The 21,005-nt window shown below is 37.1% G+C and overlaps 1 protein-coding gene across 1 annotated transcript in view; it reads right to left on the minus strand.

Annotated features, from left to right (window-relative positions):
• Positions 1-21,005, minus strand: part of Orc3 (origin recognition complex subunit 3) — a 381,867-nt gene that overhangs the window by 127,595 nt on the left and 233,267 nt on the right. The window contains exon 13 of the mRNA XM_090390090.1: positions 18,311-18,390. Coding sequence (XP_090246216.1) covers positions 18,311-18,390 — 80 coding nt within the window. The remainder of the gene's footprint in view (positions 1-18,310; positions 18,391-21,005) is intronic.

The raw sequence follows: 21,005 nt of genomic DNA on the forward strand, positions 1-21,005 counted from the left end.
GAGAGTGGAATCTTCTTGAAAAGGATGTCAAAATGTCCTTTTATAGGAAGAGGCAATCTAACATAACGATCTATTACTCGATGGATGGTGCTTTGGTTTATTGTAACAGTATCCAAGAATTAATGAAAGAGTTACATCAGGAGCACGTCCCTGAGCAGTGGAGGCTTTTCACTGATTCAACAAAGGTCAGTTTGAAAACAGTTTTACTCCATAATGGAAATAAGTATCCATCTATACCATTGGCCTGTGCAGTTCACATGGACGAAACATACGAGAACCTACAGGTTCTTTTGCAAAAATGATGCTATCAAGAATACAAATGGAATATCTGTGCCAACCTAAAAGTGTAAGCTTTGCTGACTGGGTTGCAAGGTAGATACACTAAATACAGCTACTTTTTATGGGAGTGAAACAGACAAATAAAGGACTACCACTATAGAGTAAAAAAAAAAAAACAATAGCCAGACCATTCAGAAACTACACCATGCCAGAAAAATGGAGCACATTCTCCTTTGGTGGATAAGTCAAAAATCTATTTACCGCCATTGTACATCAAGCCAGGTTTGATAAAAAAATATTGGTGAAAGTGACAGACAAAAATGAGAAAGATTTTCCTGTTTCAGGCAAAAGTTTCCTCGAATCAGTGAGACCAAGACAAAAGAGGGAAATTTTTGTGGGTCCTCAAATCAAACTGCTATTCTAAGATGAGGAATCCACTAAAAAATTAAATGCTACAGAAATAAGAGCCTGGAAGGCATTCAAAAATGTCTGCAGAAACTTTTTAGGCAATGAGAAATCACAAAATTACAGTGAAATTGCAGATGAGCTAATTTTAGCATATAGAGTTGGTGTGCATTGTGTTGTTAAAGCTTAATTTCCTACATTCCCATTTAGACTTTTTTTCCTGAAAACTTGGGAGTTGTCTCTGATGGACACAGTGAAAGGTTTCACCAAGATATTTCTCAAATGGAAAAAGATACCAGGAAAAATGGAGTCCAAATGTTGGCAGACCACTGTTGGAATCTTGTATAGGAGACAACGATGGTCGATTATAAAAGGCAAAAAATTTTAAAATAAGTGTTTTGTTATCAGATAAACATTTTTGTAAACACGGATGTATAGGGATAATAAGGTTAATAGACCCAATGTTCAATTTTTAGTACTGTATGTAACTTTTTAAAAATATATGAAACTTGTTTTGCTAGAAACTTAGTTTTTGACTTCAATCCCTTCTCCCTTAAAATTGGTAGTGTTACAGCAATATGGTTGCCATATTTGAATTCAGCAATGTCAAGTCTAGAAGAATCACCCTGAATTTTAAAAGGGAGCAAAAAAAAAAAAAGTTTTTTTTGACGACCAATGGCATCAGAGCATCTTTGGATTCCGGGGAGGTCCCTATGGACTGGAGATGTTCAAATGTATCCCCAATTCACAAAGAGGGTGGGACAAAAGGGTAACACAGGTATTTACAGACATGTTAGCTTCATTTCTGTTTCAGGAAAAATAATGAAGTTAATGGCTGAAGAAGTAATGCAGAACTATCTAGACAGAAATGAAGTTATAGTCATGGCATGGACTTGTTATCAAGTGAACTTGTCTGACCTAGCTGATAGGATACTATGACACAGTAACAAAGGAACTGGATGCAAAAAATAATTCTGCATAATTGTGCAAAAAATAAAAAATTGGGACTGCTTAGTACAAATTGGAGCAGTATAGCAAAGGGTAAGTTAATGTTATGTAAAAAGTGGTGGTTGAGTGGGAGAAGACAGGGAGTAGTATCAATTAGCCCTGCTCTTCTTGGATTAACATTTTTAGTGGATTTCCCTCAGGTTCAGTGCTGGACTCATTGTTTTCAGTATTTATTAATAATATTGAAGTCACACCAGACCTAATCTCTAAGTTTGCAGATGACAAAGTTTGGCAGATTGGTTATTCACAGGAATAAGGGTATGCTACTGCAACAAAATCTAGAAAATCAGGCAGATGTGATGAGAAGTGGCAATCAAAGTTTAATATTAATAAATGTAAGGTACTTCATATGAGGAGCAGAAATCCCAGATTAAATTCCAGCTGAGTGGTACCACACTCAGGGCAGTGGAGAATGAAAAAGAGGTGGAATTATGATTCAGATAAGTTCTTTGAGCAGTGCAAACAGATGGCCAGAACAATTTATGGGGTTTTGTCAATGACATGCAGGAATTTTGCAAGTAGAGAGGAGATAGATGATAGGGAATGGTTAGGCCACATCTTTAGTACTTCATACAAGCCTCATTTTAGGAAGGGTATGGATCTGTCATAACAAGTGTAGAGAAGAACAATGAGATTAATGAATGGAACAAAAAGGTACTCTTATCAGGAAAGTCTTCAGTTCTGTAAATTACAGAGCCTGTAGACTAGGCACTTGGGAGAAGATCTGGTTGAGGTGTTTAAAGCTTTGAATGGATTGACTACGTCCAATGCTGTTGGAATACTTTCTCTTGCTCAGACTAAACTTGAGTTTGTTCTAACCGTCAGTTACTCTCTGGCTGAAAATGAATATCATCCTTTCCTGATTTGAATTTGTCTCCTTGTGTGTGTGTGTGTGTGTGTGTGTGTGTGTGTGTGTGTGTGTGTGTGTGTGTGTGTGTGTGTGTGTGTGTGTGTGTGGTGACAAGAGGAATGATGCCATCAGCAGCCTTAAAAACCTGAATTAAATCTCCACACAAGTGCATAGTCTCCAAGTGCCATACCCCTTTTGTTATGCTGACTAACCTTGCTCTTACCTGAACCTATTCCAATGTATCAACATCCTTCCTAACATGAAGCTTCCAGATCTGCATGCAACAATAATCACGATATGGCCTAACCACAGCCTTATACAATGGGATAATCCATCCTTATCAGCAAAATTTTTGCTTATCATTAAAACCCCATGATCTGCTCAAAAAAATTCATATCTCACTGCACAATTACCCTTAGGCCTTTTTCATTCTCCACTACCCTAGTGTAGTACCACACAGTTGATATCCTGATCATGTTACCCTGGGATTACTGTTACCCTTATGCATTACCTTGCATTTGTCGGAGTTAAACTTCAGTTGCCGCTTCTCATCATATTTGCCTAATTTTGCTAGGTCTTGTTGCAGCAGCTTACCTTGTTACTATTACAGCAGTCTACCTGCAGATACAGATGTAGGGAAACATACAGAGCTCTGGTCTTCACAACATGAGCCAGCAGACTTTAGGAATCCCAACCTTATCATGAAATAGATTTCAAGATAGGTCCAACCTACCCCACTCTTTTCCCACAGAAGAAACCAACTGCTGGAAACAGTAAAATGAACTTTCATGTTTTTATGTTGTATTATATTGTATCACTGCCATACAGGAAGTTGTTGTTGTTTCATGTTGTAAACATTTGTGCTTTTGTAAATAAGGTGAATCTCCCACTACTGTGGGACAAATCAGAAGTTATGCTTCAAATGTAGCAGCATTAAATTTTTACCTGTTTATATTAATTAAATAGTAAGCCTTAAGCAGATAACAAGTGTTTCTTAAACTCTAGAAACCTTCCATCTGATCAATAATCGCCAGAATGGATTCAGTCAGTGTTGATCCACTGGTGATATTCTGGCTTATGTTACCCACCTATTCTTTCTCCCACTCTCTTTCTTAACTAATTGATATATAACGTAGAACGTACTGAGCCACTGCAGTTCTGATATCTATTATTTAAATAAGTTACCCATCTATGGACAAATTCAATGGAAATGTTTGATGAAACTCAAGCAGTTGCTCTTGAGATTTTGAAGGCTTTTGATTGCATTTGGCTTGAAGGTCTTTTAAATAGGCTTCCATCTTATGGGGTCCAAACTGTTTTTGTAATTGGGTATCCAGTTCTCTCTGACTGCTCACTGGGGGTAATGGTAGATGATTCTATCTTCTAACTACTCACTAATACTGGTGTTCTCCAAGGTTCAATCCTTTCACCCACTCTTTTCCTCTTGTATATTAATGACCTTCTTCCATTAACCGGAAATCCTATCCATAGTTACACTGATGATAGCACATTGCATTCCATCTTCCAGTTTGAGAAACCTTGCCTTGCTCAAACAGCTTCAACTTCTCGAATATCTACTATCAATTCCTTAAATGCTGATAACAAGGTAATTCTCCAGTGCAGCAAAGATAACTTAGTTGATTTCAATCCTTCTATAACTCAGTCCTGCCTTATATGCAGCAAAAAGGATTATTTTGCTCTTATGCTTATTTTTAATGACACTCCAATTTCTAGGCAAGATCATATGTCTCTATTGGGGATTACCCTGACTTCTAATCTCTCTTAGCATAAGCACATTACAAATATTGCTTCCTCTGCATCTAAAAAACTGGGTTTTCTCTTTCGCCTTTGCCATTATTTTTCTTCCAAAAAGCTGTTCACTCTGTAATTTGCCCTACCATGCAATATTGTTCCCATATCTGGGGTGGTGTCCCCAAAATCTCTCTCTCAGGCTTCTAGATTCCATTCAAAAGAGGGCAGTTAGGTTAATTACTCATATCTAACAGTCTTTCCATTTCTGTCTCAAAGACATTATATTTGTGCTTCATGCCTTTTCTATAGATTCTTTCATAGGTACTGTTCTTCTGAATTGGTTTCTATATTTCCTGCTCTCTCTTCCAAAGCAGTCCGAGCTTTGGAAGATAGAGCAGGATGTCAACCAGTCAACATCCTTTCACTGTCCAACTTTGAAATCACAGAACCAACTTTTCTTCTTCCTCATTTATTCATTCAAGTACCATTTTCTGAATCAACCTTCCTTCGTACGTATTTCTTGAAAATTACAATCTACAGAAGTTCAAGTCGATTGTCAACAAATATCTTCTTTCATCATCTCAACCTTCAGCCCATGCACAGTTCTAAGTACTATAGGTTCTAATACCTTTTGTGTTTGGGGTTTACATTAAAAAAAAAAAAAAAGAGAAAAAAAAAAGTCAAAATTATTTTGTGTGTTCAGTTCCTTTTTTACTGCATCATAGTATCCAATAAAAATTGGTCAGGCAAGATAACCCCTTGACAAACCATGCTGTGATTACAGTATAACTGCATTTCTGTCTAGAGATGTCTCTACATTACGTCTTTAATTGGTGGCCCATTATTTTTCCTGGAACAGAACTCAAGCTTACAGGTTGGCAATTACTCATTTTACTCTTTAATCCTACTTCATGAATTGGGAAAGCATTTGTACATCACAATCCATAGGGATCTTATATGAATCCACAATGCTCTCATAATTATGGCTAAGATTTTGCTTACCTTCTTTGGTGCCTCTTGTAATTTAATTCGATAGATCCCATCAATCCCAGGTGCCTTATTTATTTTTAGCTGCAAAAATTTCTTTTCCAGTTTCCTCTCAGTTATCAGAAAACCATTTAGCTCACTATCAGGATTTTATCAACCTCTGGCATCCCCTTTCCTAAAAAATTCCTCCTTCTGACACTCAACTACTCTCTGGCTAAAAGTAAATATGAATGTAGATACAAAATACCTATTGGTTATCAGCTACCTGAGCATGTTTATCAACAGTTAAACCATTCATATTTAGTGGAGCACTGTAGTTCCTCCCCCTTCGTTCCAGTGTTTACACAATTAAAGAAGTCTTTGTATTTTTTTTATTAGTGACTTCTCATAATCTGACTTAGCTTGCCTAACTTCCTTTGTGACATGATCATAAACTAGCTTATATCTACTATAGTATTCATTATCAACTGATAATCCACATGCATCGCATGCATTCTCCTTCTCTGTCTCACACATATCACATTCTAAGTACTACAGTACATCTGATATCCACAAGAACTCTTTATTGTATACACAAGCACACCACTGTACACAACACCATTCACAGCTACAAGCTGGGGGTTTATGTGAAAGGATAACAACATAATAAACAAGAATGAGAAAAAAACAGTATTATTACTAATTATACAACTGTATGATTAAAGAATCCTAGAAAGTAACCATTATTTAGATGTTAGAAATCAGCTACAGATTTTGACAAATGTATATAGTCCTGCTGATTTTCTACGGTTGGTGGAAACAAGGGAGAATTTCTTGTATTTCTCTGATTTTGCTGATAGTGTGTTTAGGAGACAAAAATGCATTGTAAATGTTAATCCTTAATGAGGTGTTATAAGGTTTTCTTGGCTCTGAGTTTCACAGAGTCTTATATTGTAAGTTGTTCATAAGAAATGTTGAAAATTAAATCTTGTGTATATGAGAGGTTAATGGCTATGTCTTTGCAGAAAAATAAGTCCTGTTAATGATGTACATTATAGGTATCGAATTTTAATGACTATGTATGAGACCAAAGGTATTAACTTGCAGGAAACTACATTCCAGAAAATAGTATCAAAAACACTAATATTTTCTTGCTGTTGACATTTATTATGAATATTTTTCTCTTGGTGACATATGGCTGTCAATGTTACTTGCTATCTATAAGGTTGTAGACTTATATATAATTTTCATTGATACTGTTTGGTTGCTAGCTTTGCAGCTCTATTCAAGTATGTCTAAGTATCTTTAGATTAGAGTTTAAATGTAATAGAATATAGTTCACCATACACTATTTCTTTAAACTATTGTAAACTTTTCTCTTCTATTTCAGGGGATGTCTACTTCTTCTTCCCCTTATCTTCAAAAAAGCTGTCACTGGCTGCAAAGTCGCAAGTGCCAACACACGCACGCGCAGCCTTGGCTTTATGCCTTTGCAGATGCTACAGCAGTATATAGAGGAAACCCCGGAGACTGCAATAAAAAAACAAACACACCTTGACCTTGTATGATTAAAGGTTGAAGTGCAAAAATTGATAAATTTACATATGAAAATATATACAACAGCAATTTAAGACTAAGCTTTGAGAAGTATCTCAAATTGGTATAAAAAGTCTAGTAGCTTCTATGATTACATCCCTGAATGCTTCACAGTTAGAATTTGTTGGTAACTCCATCAGTTGGCGTCCCACTGCTTAGTATTTAAAACTGTCTGAGACCACTGTAGTCATCTTTATGTTGTTGTTGCTTGAGAGCTATTGGCGCAAGAGCAGCTTAGGCTATAATACGCCTAGCCTAGGTTAGGAGAGTTTCATATTTCAACATTTTTCACTTTGCTTGGTGTGGTTTAGAAGAAAGTCAAGATTCTGCTTTATAATCATGTAGATTTTCCATAAATGCCATACTATTAATTTTATATGTTTTGGAAGTATCCAATTAGCTTAAAGAAAAAGAAAATGTCATTAAAATTTGGCCAGTCATCTAAAATTGTTTTAAGTATGAGGTTGTTTTGTGCATTCGTAATTGTTTAAAACGCTCTTAAATGTTCTCTATTAAATTTTGGACAGTTTACCATGAAGTAATATACAGTAAGCAGAACTGGACAGTTTTTGCATTAAGGAGGATCTTCACCTCTGATTAGATAAGAGTGAGTAAGTGATATGTGTATGCCTAATTTGCAATCGAACAAGGGTCTCTTCTTCTTGTCTGTTGGATCGAAAACTAGTTGGCAATGGTCGAAGTGTTTGTTTAATTAAATGAAGTTTGTTGTTGGTCTGATCTAGCCAGTGCTGTTACCACCGTTTTGTACTGCTTTGATGAATTAAGGACTTGTAGTCAGTATGTGGTATTGAGAGAAAGGCATAATCAGAGGTAGTAGTAATAGTAGTGGCATGTGATGCAAGAAAGGTGGCAGCTTCTTTTGCTGCTTTGTCTCTTTCGTTTCCCGTTATTCCTGTGTGGTCTGGGATCCAGCAGAATCTGATATTGTGATTTCTTTGCAATAGATTTGATATGAATATTGCATACGTTGTAGAACTGGGTGTGTTGTGGTATTAGCATTCTGCAAAGCAATAACAGAGCTAAGTGAGTCAGTAAACAGCTGCTACATAATCTAGTTTGGAATGAACTATTGCTCAAAAGAGTTTCAGAAGTGTATATCGATCTGCTCCCCAAGTTGTTCCGGAAAGAACTCTGAGTATGTTTAATTTCTTTAGGCACAAAAGTCTGAGTATGTTTAATTTCTTTAGGCACAAAAGTCTGAGTTGTTTAATGTGCTCAAGGAATGTTAGTTTCTTATCCAAGAGAAGTCCTAAGAATTTTATGCTTGGTAATACTGGGATCATATGTCCATCAAGTTTCAGTTCAGGATCAGGGTGTATGTTTCGTTTTCTACAGAAGTGTATACACACAGTTTTTTGTGTGGAAATCCAGAAGCTATTCATTTGAGCCCATTTGCTTATTTTGTTTATTGTTCCTTGTAGAGTCACCTTTATGAAAGCAAAAGTCTTTACCATTTCCCTCGACAGTTAGGTACATATTTGTTCCAGAGTATTAATATTTTTTACAGACAATGTCTTAGTATTAGTATCATAAACAGAAAATGATGCAAGCAAGCTTATATAGAATCAGCAAAAAAAAAAAAAAAACCTTCCCACATCTCCTGTCCATCCCTTCCACTAGTATGTCAAGTTCTTGCTTGAATGTATTCAAACTGTCCACTTCTACAACAACAGATGGAAGTTTTTCCAACAAGGTTAGGTTAGGTTAGGTTTTGAATTTTTTTTGTCACATTAGCAACAAGGTTATAGATGTTTAAAAAAATTTCTGGTAACCTTTAAAAGAGGTTACCTCGTCAAATGATTATAAAAGTATAAGAGTAAAAAGCTGCGGTATTTTATACATACATATATATATATAAATTAATATGTTGCAAGAAGTTAAAAACAGCTTATGTTGTCATTGTCGGATAAAATCTAAGTGAGCATATAAGGCTGAGTCAGAGTGTTAAAAGCTGTACAGTCAATTAAAATATGTTTATTAGATAAAACAGTGTCACAGGATTCATGGATAGGTGGGTCATCAGCCCTCAGCAAAATGGAATATGTCAAAAGACTGTATCCTATGTCGAGCTATCCAAGAACAACTTCCTCTTAGCGATTCCTGTGCAGACTAGATTGCCATGGTTTGATTACAGGCTTTATCTGATGTAATTTATTTGAAGTCTGTCCATTCCATAAATTCTGCCAGCTGGGAGTGAATCAAAAAATCTGCAAGTAGACAGATGGAGTATCAGATTTTGTCCAGTTCTTAAAGGAAAAGTTACATGATGGAATGTGAGCATGCCAAGTGGAAGTGTTTACTTTGGTAACTGGGCATTTCCATCTACCATGATATCCAAATCTTGGAATAGCACCTGGACACTACTACTGAAAGAATGGTCGGCAGTCTGATTGGTGTGTACAAATTTTCCCATTGTGCCTCAAACAACAGGGATTTGAGTTTTAAAGCATACTCAAGTGACAACTGTTTACATCAAAGTGATAACATTGGTTCATTTGCTTCCACATACAGGCTCTGGACAGATATTCAGAATGCTCCAGCAGCAATATGAGTAGCTTAATGATGGATGGGATCTAGCCATTGAAGTACACTGTTTTTGGCTGATGCGAATACCTGGGACCAGTAAGCTAGCTGTTACTGCACAGAACATGTATAGTAAGGCTTGAGATGCACCTCAAGAAATGCAGGAGAGAGCATGGAGAATATTCAATCCTCTCATTCATTTGTATGGAGTTGACAGATAAGTAGAAAGATCAATATTTCTAGATATTTCTAGAAAGGTTAATTTTTTTTTTATCAAATACAGTCCCAGGAATTTCGTGTCCAAATTGCAATACCATTTTGTCCAAGCCTCAATTCAGGTTCAGGATGAAGATTATGCTTATGACAAAAATGTATGCAGCAGCCCTTTGCAGTAAGAATCTGAATACATTGCCAATGCCAAAGAGTTAAGGCAATCAATGATGTTGCATGTATCTTTCAATAACCCTCATGTTGCATTACTGAGAAAATATGCTAAACTTGACATAGAGGGTGCTATTTACAGTTGGAGAAAGTTTTTCTGTAATGGAATTTACTTTGATGGTAAAAAGCATAACATTTAAAATTGATCCTTGTAGTACTCCCTCCTCTTGGCAAAAGGAACGAGAGAGCATGGATCCTACACAAACTTGGAAATACCAGTTGGCTAGACAGTGTTTAATAAAAATGGGGAGGAACCTGCTGAGACCAAGGCTATATATGTCTTTTAAAATGCCAAATCTCCAAGTAGTACAGTAAACCCCCGCTATTCGCGGTTTCGCGATTGCTGATTTAATATAAAATGAAGCCTAAAAAAATGTGAATTTTAAAGCGCCGTGAATATTTTCCGCCATAAAAAAACATGAGCATGGCTAAAATTATCTTTCCCGGTCAAAACAGTGCTCAGTGGGTGGGGGGAGAGGGGTGACAAAATCGCAAGCGTGGATGTTTCTCGCTAATCCTTGTTCAGTATGTGTTATGCGTTTGCAATGGAAGGTTTCGTTATTTGCTTTTAATTTATATGCTTATAAATTGAATAAATTTATCAATTTATAAATTGATATGCTTACAAAAGTGATAAATCTACCGTTTTGGTGTAAAACAGACTTTTTCGAGTGTGTTAACGGAAGAAAGTGACTTTATTGTAGACAAGTTCTTTCTAACCCGTACAAAAAATATGGCTACGAATAACAAGAGAAATGTGAAAATATCAAAGAAGGTGATGACATTAGCGAATAAAATTGAGTTATTAGACAAAATTTCTAATGGTGAAAGTGTCTCCTCAATGGCAAAACATTATAAAATCGATGACTCAACGGTACGATCAATCAAAAATTCGGAAGAAAAAATCCACCGTAGTGTCCGTGAAAATGCGCTAATTGCTTCAAAAATTTTGTCTGTAACTCATGATGTTAAATTATAAAAAATGGAAAAAGCTTTAAATCTGTGGATAGAAGACCGAAATCAAAATAAAATTCTGTTAAGTTCACTCATCATTCATGAAAAGGCAACACTCCTTTATCAACACTTTAGCGAAACTGGTGATAGCACTGGCGGGATAAGTTTTTTTGCTAGCAAAGGTGCTGGTTTGAAAGATTTGTTCGAAATTTCTAATAAATATTACATTTAGTATTAAATTGTTTCTTATTTTCATTTCGATGCCATATGCTTGCATTTCACTATGTACTGTCTATGTACATAGTCATATTATGAAGGTACATATAATACATACATAGACAAAATTTTAGACTAGTTTTTCTTATATATTTCATCCTTTGGAACGGAACCCCTTTATTACCATGGGAGCCATAACTCAGTATTCGCATTTTCGGTATTCGCGACATTTCTCAGGAACATAACCCCCGCAAATAGCGGGGGTTTACTGTATTGTATGCTTTTCCCCATATCAAAAAACACTGACATCAGATGTTCTCATTTTAGGAAAGAACCCAGATGGTTGTTTCCAGTCTAATTAAAGTCCAGAGTGGGCCTGTTTTTATGGAAGCCATACTGCATGCTGGAGAGTAGGTCATATGATTCTAGATACCACATGATGAGCACTGACCACTCACTCACTCTCTCTCTCTCTCTCTCTCTCTCTCTCTCTCTCTCTCTCTCTCTCTAGGATTCTGCCCAAACAGACAGTCAAAGCAATAGGTTGATAGTTGCTAGGAATTTCAGGATCCTTTCCTGGCTTAACAAAAGCAAGGAAAGTTGTCTTGCATGAAGCACCTGTAAACTGCTCTCCAAGAAAGATTCTGTTATACAGAAAGAGAACTCCTGAATCCTGATGACAAAAAGTTTATAATGCTCATCCTAGAGCTAATCAAGTTCTTCCCAGTGTAGCATAAAACACATGTCCTTATAGGATAGGAGTGGCAAACCTATGGCACATGTGCCCAAAGGGACATGCATACAAATTTTTTGGACATACAGAATTCAGAGCATCCCAAAAAAATTGAGTCAACTATTGAACAGTTTTCTTCAAGATTTGTCAAGTTCAGGGAATTGGAAGAAACTGCAAAATTCAACAAGTTTGCAGACAGTGTAAAACTAGCCCAACTGAACCAAAATGTTTCAGTGGATTGACCTGGATGATTTTGAGATGCAACTGTTTGATTTTCAGAGCAGTTCAATTTGGAGGCAAAAATTTATCGATCTCAGAGCTGATTTAGAAAATATCGAATGGCAATGATTAGTGATGGGATTAGCAAAAAAACTGCAGAAAATGAGGTATTAAAAGTTTGGAATTCCATTCCTGAAACTTTTGTCTGTTTAAACATTGCTAACAATTTACTCATCAACATATTCTTGTGAGTCGTTCTCAGTGATAAACTTTAAGTCTAGTCATAGGAGTAGCCTTACGGATGAAACTAGTGCTGCGTACATAGCTCTAAAAGTTACAAAGTATAAGCCTGATGTAAAGTATCTGTCATCAATGGGGCAGCAACAGAAGTCTCACTGATGTTTTTTTATTTATAATATGAGAGGTTTATCATTTTATATTAAATTTGTTCTGTAAGTTAAAATTACATTTTTATTATGATTTTATTTTAATTCCTTTATTAATCTTTGAAATAATGTTTTTTATTTCATTCTTTTTTTTGTTTACGCTTTTGTCAAGTAAAAAGTGTATGAGAAAAATAACAATACAGTAGAATGTCGATTACCTGAACTAATTACACCAAGGTTGGTTCGGTTTAATCAAATAGTTCGGATAATCAAACATATATGAGAATACCCAGTTTAGACAAAACATAGATTAGGCCTATAATTAAATTATTGCATGCAAGGTTTGTTTGTTGTTTGTTATTTGGTTTTTAGGAGCATTAGCAACTAAGGCCATATTGCTCCGGGATATGCGGTAGTCATTCCCTGACCTTTTCGCATTCTCCGTATTTGGTGGTGACGGGCTCGAACCCCGGTATAATCAAGAAGTGTGTGCTACGCACTGCTGCTCCTTCCCACCTGGCTACGGAGGCGCTGCATGCAAGGTATTTTCAAATATAATACTGTATTTTGAAATATGAAGTATTATTAAAAATAATTGATTTAGGAAATTCTTTGTAAATAATAACTAAAACGTTTTGAAAAACAATGTATATTATGTTTATTTTGAACTTACCTAATTGTTTTACATGGTTTCAACTATAAATCACACTTTTTTTACATAAACAAAAATAAACAAACAAATAAGAGTATAATCAATCTTGGGAAGGTTTATTTTTTAAAATACGTAATCTCGAATTTTCCTTTGAGACATGTGAGATTGTCTTTATTCCACAGCAAGGTCTCTCATCCTCTTTAATAGCAATATCACCATAAAGCTTCATTTAGACTGTTACTCACACCATGCCATTGCAGTTTCTAGCACAATGAAGACCTTGAGTGGGCCTTCAAATACATTAAGCAGCAAGAGTAATATTTCAGCATAATAACCAGTGCAATAAAAGTAGATGCTGTAATTTTGAAGGGAGGATGGTGGTTTGGATAATTGAAGGTTCGGATAATCAACGTTCTACTGTACTTTGCAAAATTCTGAGCTCTTTAAGAATTCAAAATTCTTAAAAAAGTTTAGCCAATTTTGGAATGCACCCTTCAAAAGGTTCACCACCCCTGTTATAGGATGATCAGGCAAGGATTTCAATTGAATGCATACTTTAATGATAACTGCCCACAGTAAAGTGACATGGATGGTTCGTTAGTATTGATATATAAACTTCATGTAGGAGAAGTACCATAGGCACTGGCAACAATGTAAATGGCACAATGGTGAATCAAGGCAGAACCCCCCCCCCCCCCCCCCCGAAGTGTACTAGCCCTGGTGAAAACTTATACCTGAGCATGACAGACCAGAACAAAAGTTCATCAAGTCAGCTCCCTATTTGGTGGAGCTCAGGGAACAGAGGATTTTAATGCCTTTCAAGCATTTCATCTGAAATGCAATCCCCAAGAATTTAACTACAGATATAAGTCGGATAGAATTTCCATCTACTTGAATTCTGGATCAAGATGAAGGTTTCACACAACAACAGAAGTAAACACTGATGGTCATTTGTGATGACCCCAGAATTCACCGACTAATGCCCACTGAGGTGGTTTATATTCTGTTGCAAATGTCTTTCAATTACTCTTATATTGCAAGATTGACAGGACATTAAAGTCATGAACATAAAGAGCACTGGAAACCAGTGATGGAAGCTGACCTGTATAGCGGAGTTTATTCTAATAGTGAAGAGGGTTATGCTTAAAATAGATCCATGGGGAATTCCTTCCTCTTGATGGAAAGGGTGAGAAAAAAAAAAGACCTCATCTGCACTTGAAATGTCTAGTCTGGCAAAAAAGGTCCTCATAAAAAGGGGAATATGTCTCCTCAGAACAAAGTTATAAACAGATTCTAAAATGACAAATCTCCAAGCAGCATTGTGTGATTTCTCGATATTGATGGAGGGGGGGGGGGAAATGATACTAAGTGTTGTTGTTGTTATTTGGTTTTTAGGAGCATTAGCAACTAAGGCCATATTCCTCCGTGAATATGCGGTGGTCATTCCCTGACCTTTCCGCATCCTCCGTATTTGGTGGTGACGGGCTCAAACCCCGGTCTAATCAAGAAGCGTGTGCTACACACTGCTGCTCCTTCCCACCTGGCTACGGAGGCACCTGATACTAAGTGTTAGGACTACAAAAAGGTATTTCTAGTCTGACTAGAAATACCTTTTTGTTGTCCAGAGTGGACCTGTCCCTTTGAAAGCTACACTGAATTTTGGAAAATGACTAATTATTTTCCAAGTAAAAACTGACTGCTGGCCACACATTCTAGCACTTTACACAACCTAGTTGTTTGTATAAAGTGCTAGATTTCTTGGCTTTAGAAAGGCTTTTGCTGTGAGTCTGGAAATTCCCCTCCAATAAATATTTGGTTGAACAATAAAAAAAAGTAAATGATCCACAGCTGCTGCTGCTGTCGAAAGAAATTATCATTTCATAGTGAAGGTTGTCTGATCCAACTGCACTTGTTTTGGAAAGAGAAAGATTTTTAGCTCTTCATTACTAAATAGCTGATTATATCCTCCAAGTACTTTTAAAGCAAAATTGACCTTTTCTTTCTCCCCTTTCTCTGATGATCAGAAAAACAGGACAATGACCTTGCTGAAATATGTGCGAAAGTTGTTATTTTTTGGTTTTTTTTTTTAGGAGCATTAGCAACTAAGGCTATATTGCTCCGGGATATGCGGTGGTCATTCCTTGACCTTTCCGCATCCTCCGTATTTGGTGGTGACGGGCTCGAACCCCGGTCTAATCAAGAAGCGTGTGCTACGCACTGCTGCTCCTTCCCACCTGGCTACGGAGGCGCCTGCGAAAGTTGTCAGTGCATAAGTAATTTCAGATGCATCTGCAACTGAACCTCCAATTACACTGGCAGACAGAATGGGTACAAAGGGTATTAACCCCTCATTTTTCCAATTTTATCCCAAACAATTTCAGAACTGGTTGACTGGGTTACAAATGATGCAAAACAAATCAAAGAGTTTCTCTGACTATGAGGACTAACATCATATACTATAAGATTATCAGTAGTGGGACAGCATAAGTATTGCCCCATTCATTGTTCAGTGCACTTCTACTTACCATGCAATCAGAAGTCCAACATATAAATTATCAGGTGACACAGAAGACTATGGTAGATATAAGCTAGTCTATAATCAAGTCACAAAGGAGGTTAGGCAAGCAAAGGCAGATTATGAGAATTCTTTGGTAAAGGATGCAAAGAGGAATAGCAAAGACTTCTTTACTTATGTAAACTCTAAAAGGATGGAAGGGGTTGAATCAGATTGGTCCACTTGATATCGATGGTTTGATTGTTGATGATCCTGCTGAGGTAGCTGACAAATTGAATGAGTATTTTGCATCTACATTCACACATGAGAAATTCTGTATGGAGTAGAGGCCAGAAACTTATCAAACTCTAGCAGGAAGCTAAATGATTTTGTAATAACTGAGAGTAAAGTAGAAAAGAAATAGTTGAAGTTGAACATGAGAAAGGCACCTGGGATGAATGGGATTTATCCAGTTATATTAAAGGAGGCAGCAAAGGAAGTAAGCAATCCCTTAGACATAATTATGAGAGCTTCCTTGGACTTGGTGAAGGTCCCCATGGACTGGAGATGTGCAAATGTGTCCTCAATTCACTGCATTACTGCAAAGGGAGATCAAAGGGTGATACAAGTAATTACAGACCTGTTAGTTTAACTTCTGTTCTGCAGAAAATAATAGAGTCACTGGTTAAAGAAGCACTGCAGAATCATCTAGACAAGACTCCACTTACAGTTCAGACACAGCATGGATTTGTTAAAGGGAAGTCTTGTCTGACCAATTTGACTGGATATTATGATGTGGTTACAAAGGAACTGGAGGGGAAAAAATGATTTTTATATCATATACTTGGATTTTAGGAAAGCTTTTGATACTGTTCCACATGGAAGACTACTATACAAATTGCAGCAGTATGGCATTATTATTATCATTATTAGCAATATGAGGCAAGGAAGCCTGAGGCTTCCTTGCATCATATCAAAAAAGTCTCCCGAGTTACCTGAGAGAGAGAGAGAGAGAGAGAGAGAGAGAGAGAGAGAGAGAGAGAGAGAGAGAGAGAGAGAGAGAGGAATCACCAAGAAAGAGAAGGATGATGATATTCAGCTCAGGACCCTGGGTTTACCAAGCCCATACTCACCAGATGTGAGCTCCTAGTGTTAATTGCTGTTATGGATAAAGGCATGGTTGAGTGGGAGAAGACAGAGAGTGTGGTAATCAATGGATACAGGACAATGGATACAATGGATACTCTTCATGGACTAATATTATTAGTGGAGTCCTCCCAGGGTTCAGTGTTGGACTCATTGTTTTCTGTATTTCTCGATAATATTGATGAAGGTATATCGGGATTAATGTACAAGTTTGAAGATGATACGAAGGTTGGCAGTGTTGTTAAGGACACTAATCACAGTACACTACAACAGGATCTATAAAAGTTGAGAAGATGGGCTGAGAGGTGGCAACTGAAGTTTAACATTGACAAATGTAAAGTATTGCATATGGGTAGCAGTTACCCCAGAGTAACATACCAACTGTGTGGTACTACACTCAGGGTAGTGGAGAATGAAAAAGACCTGGGGGTAATTGTGGAGTAAGATATGAAGTTTTCTGGGCAGTGCACACAGATTGCAAGACTATCTCATGGGTTCTTGTCAATGATATACATGAATTTTGCTAGCAGGGATAAGGAGGTGATTATCCTCCTGTATAAAGCAATGGTCTGGCCACACCCTGAGTGCTGCATACATGTCTGGAGGCCTCATTTCAGGAAGGATGTAGAGTTGCTGGAACAAGTATAGAACAGGGCAACAAGATTGGTGAATGGAACAAATGGTTGCTGTTACTAAGAAAGGCTTAAGTTCTGCAAATTGCTCCTATCAATTCAATTTCATATAATTGCCCTTATTGACCCTATCAATTCCATATTTGCATTTAACTCACATGCTAGCAATTTTAATGCTAACTGGTGGTCATTTGCTGGTAAACTGCACACTTTGCCCACCAATTTAAGACTCCAGGTTGTTTTCGGTTGTGCACTTTGAGGATCGTCTGCTTCAAATCCTCTCTGCCCTCTTTAAAAAAAGGTTAAACCATCAAAATGCATGTGCTTGGGATAGAGCCTCACCCCATAAGCTGTTAGTAACATTTTGTGTATTTCAGTGAGATGAATTTTTTGGTTTCTGATGATGTTAGACACAATGCACAGAGGATGTCCATACAAAAAAGCAACTTAAGGCCCAACTGGTTTAGTTAGGAGGTCTGCCAAGGCCACAATTCTATGCTTCTCTAGCATGCTCTCCTGGAGAGGAGTGCTGCACAGTGCAGCAAATTATTTTTTTCGATTCTCTTCCCCGTAGTTCCTGGATTGGTCGCTTTGGTCCCATGGAGTGGCCTCAGCGGTTCCTAGACCTCAGCCCACTTAATTTGTACTTGTGGGGACAGTTGAATGCCATGGTGTACCAGGAAAATATACGAAACGTGAATCACCTAAAGGAATGCATTTGAAATGCAATTATGTGCATAACACCAGTTAAATATGAGCGGGAGAGACACATCCGTATGTGTTTTTAAAGGAATGGCAATCATGTAGAACATGTTTTGTGAATAAAGTGACCATTTTCCCTATGAATAGAGACTTTTGAATCACCTTGTATTATATTATGATGCCTGATACTCAAAGGCCTGTTTGCTGACATGGAGATAAATAAAGAATAATATTGGAAGTCTTTTATCATATTATATGCAATAAAGAAATTTGCCGAACAAAAGAACATTGACTAAATGAATTTCATGATATCTTGCAATAATAGCAATAATCACCTTAAAAGTTTGTATGCTTTCTGATATTCTTCAGTGGAGTTGATTTGCTCTTCTAAAGCTAACATATAAAGTTCTCTAATCTATAAGTAAAATAATAATAAATCATTATACTGTCATTAAAAAAATAGACATTAAAAAGTAGTCTTTCCTTTCACAAATTATAACAAATTAAAAGGGAATGAAAGGCTAATTGTTAAAACTGTTATGGTAAGAAAGAACATTATACTAGAATATTGAAATCAATGCTCGAATGTTTGGGCACTCATATTTGCATATTTAGATTAGATTATTTTAATTTTTGAAAGGAAAATGGTGGTGGTTGTTATTTGGTTTTTAGGAGCATTAGCAACTAAGGATATATTGCTCCGGGGATATGTGGTGGTTATTCCCTGACCTTTCCGCATCCTCCGTATTTGGTGGGGGCACGGGCTTGAACCCCGGTCTAATCAAGAAGCGTGTGCTACGCCCTGCTGCTCCTGCCCACCTGGCTACGGAGGCGCCGAAAGGTAAAAGATGTAGACTCCAAATACAGTTGCAGATTAAGTGGTTTACTGATTGTTGACCAGTAAACCATTAAAGTGGTGAAAAAGAGGATTTCCTTTTGTGATCGATACCAAGGTTTTAGCATTAGCAAGGGCACATGATGCAAGAAAGCAAGCTTATATAGCATCAGCCAAAAAAAAAAAAAAAAAAACCCTTACTTCACCCATCCCCCTCGCTCCAAATGTTTGTCAAATTCTGCCTTGAATCTATTTAAGCTATCAACTTCTACAACAACAGATGAAAGTTTGTTCCAGCAATCACAACCACCCGCTGGCTAGAGGCAAACATCCGCACATCTATCCTACAACCATCTCTCCTCAATTTTAATTTATGCCCTCTCAGGCAATATTCTGAGCAAGAGGAAGAATTCCATTAGCATTGAGCATGCTCAAACCATTCAAGGTTTTATACATCACCTTGCAGGTGCCTAGTCTCCAGACACTGTAATTTGCAAAAGGTAAGCCTTTCTTCTTAAGAGCAACCCTTTGTTCAGTTCACTAAACTTGATGCCCTTCTCTGTACTCGTTCCAACAGCTCTACATCCTTCTTAAAATGAGGCCTCCAGACCTGTATACAGTACTCAAGGTGTGACCTGACCATTGCCTTATGCAAGGGGATAATTACCTCCTTATCCCTGTTAGAAAAATTCTTGTATATCATTGACAAGACACTATGATCTACTCTTGCAAACCGTCTGCAAACTTCATATCTGCCTGCACAATTACCCCCAGGTCCTTTTCGTTCTCTACCACTGTCAGTGTAGTACCACAGAGTTGATACATCACTCTGGGGTTACTGCTTCCCATATGTAGTACTTTGCATTTGTCAATGTTAAACTTCATTTGCCACCTCTCAGCCCATCTGCTCAACTTTTCTAGATCCTGTTGCAACAGCATACTGTGATTAGTGTCCTTAACAACGCTGCCAGCCTTCATATCTTCTGCAAACTTGGACATTAAGCTTGATATACCATCATCAATATCATTTATAAATACAGAAAACAACAATGGATCCAACACTGAACCCTGAGGGACTCCGCTAATAACATTAGTCCACAATGAGCAGTGTCCATTGATTACCACTCTCTGTCTTCTCTCACTCAACCATCCCTTTATCCATAACAGCAATTTCCCTACAATGCCATACTGCTCCAATTTTTCAGCAGTCTTCCGTATGCAACAGTATCAAAAGCCTTTCTAAGATCCAAATATATAATATCAAAGTTATTTTTGACATTCAGTTCCTTTGTGACTACATCATAGTATACAATCAAATTGGTCAGGCAAGACCTTCCCTTAACAAAACCATGCTGTGTCTGAGCTGTAACAATTATTGTCAAGATGATCCTGCAGTGCTTCTTTAACCAGTGCTTCCATTAATTTTCCTGGAACAGAAGTTAAACTCACAGGTCTATAATTACTTGTGTCAGCCTTTGATCCTCCTTTGTGAATTGGGATTACATTTGCACATCTCCAGTCCATGGGTACCTCCCCTGAGTCCAAAGAAGCTCTCATAATTATGGCTAAGGGTTTGCTTACTTCCTTTGCTGCCTCCTTTAATATAACTGGATAGATACCATCCACCCCAGATGCCTTTTTTATGTTTATCTTTAACAATGTCTCCTCCAATTTTCTCTCAGTTATTACAAAATCATCTAGCTCACTGCCAGAGTTTAACTCACCTCTGGCATTCCCCTCCCTGAATAACTCCTCATGGGTGAATGTAGATGCAAAATACTCATTTCGTTTGTTAGCCACCTGAGCAGGATCATCAACAGTTGAACCATCAATATCCAGTGAACCAATCTGATTCATTTCTTTCCTTCTAGAGTTTACATAGGTAAAGAACTCTTTTTTGTTTTTCTTTGCATCCTTTGCCAAAGATTTCTCATAATCTGCCTTTGCTTGCCTAATCTCCTTTGTGACCTGGTTACAGACCAGCTTATATCTATCATAGGCTTCCATGTCACCCATTAATTTATATGTATCCCATGCATTTTTCTTCTCTGCCATATGTCTCATTAGTTCATCTGACATCCATTTAGGCCTAAACCTTGAACAATATTTCTTAATTGGTATGCAAAGCCTAGTAACTTCCAAGATAAATTCTTTGAATGCTTCCCATTTTGAATTTGCTGTTGGTAACATTATCA

The sequence above is a fragment of the Mastigoproctus giganteus genome, chromosome 1 (genome assembly GCF_048544385.1).
Source record: "Mastigoproctus giganteus isolate SK-2022 chromosome 1, ASM4854438v1, whole genome shotgun sequence".
Lineage (NCBI taxonomy): Eukaryota > Metazoa > Arthropoda > Arachnida > Uropygi > Thelyphonidae > Mastigoproctus > Mastigoproctus giganteus.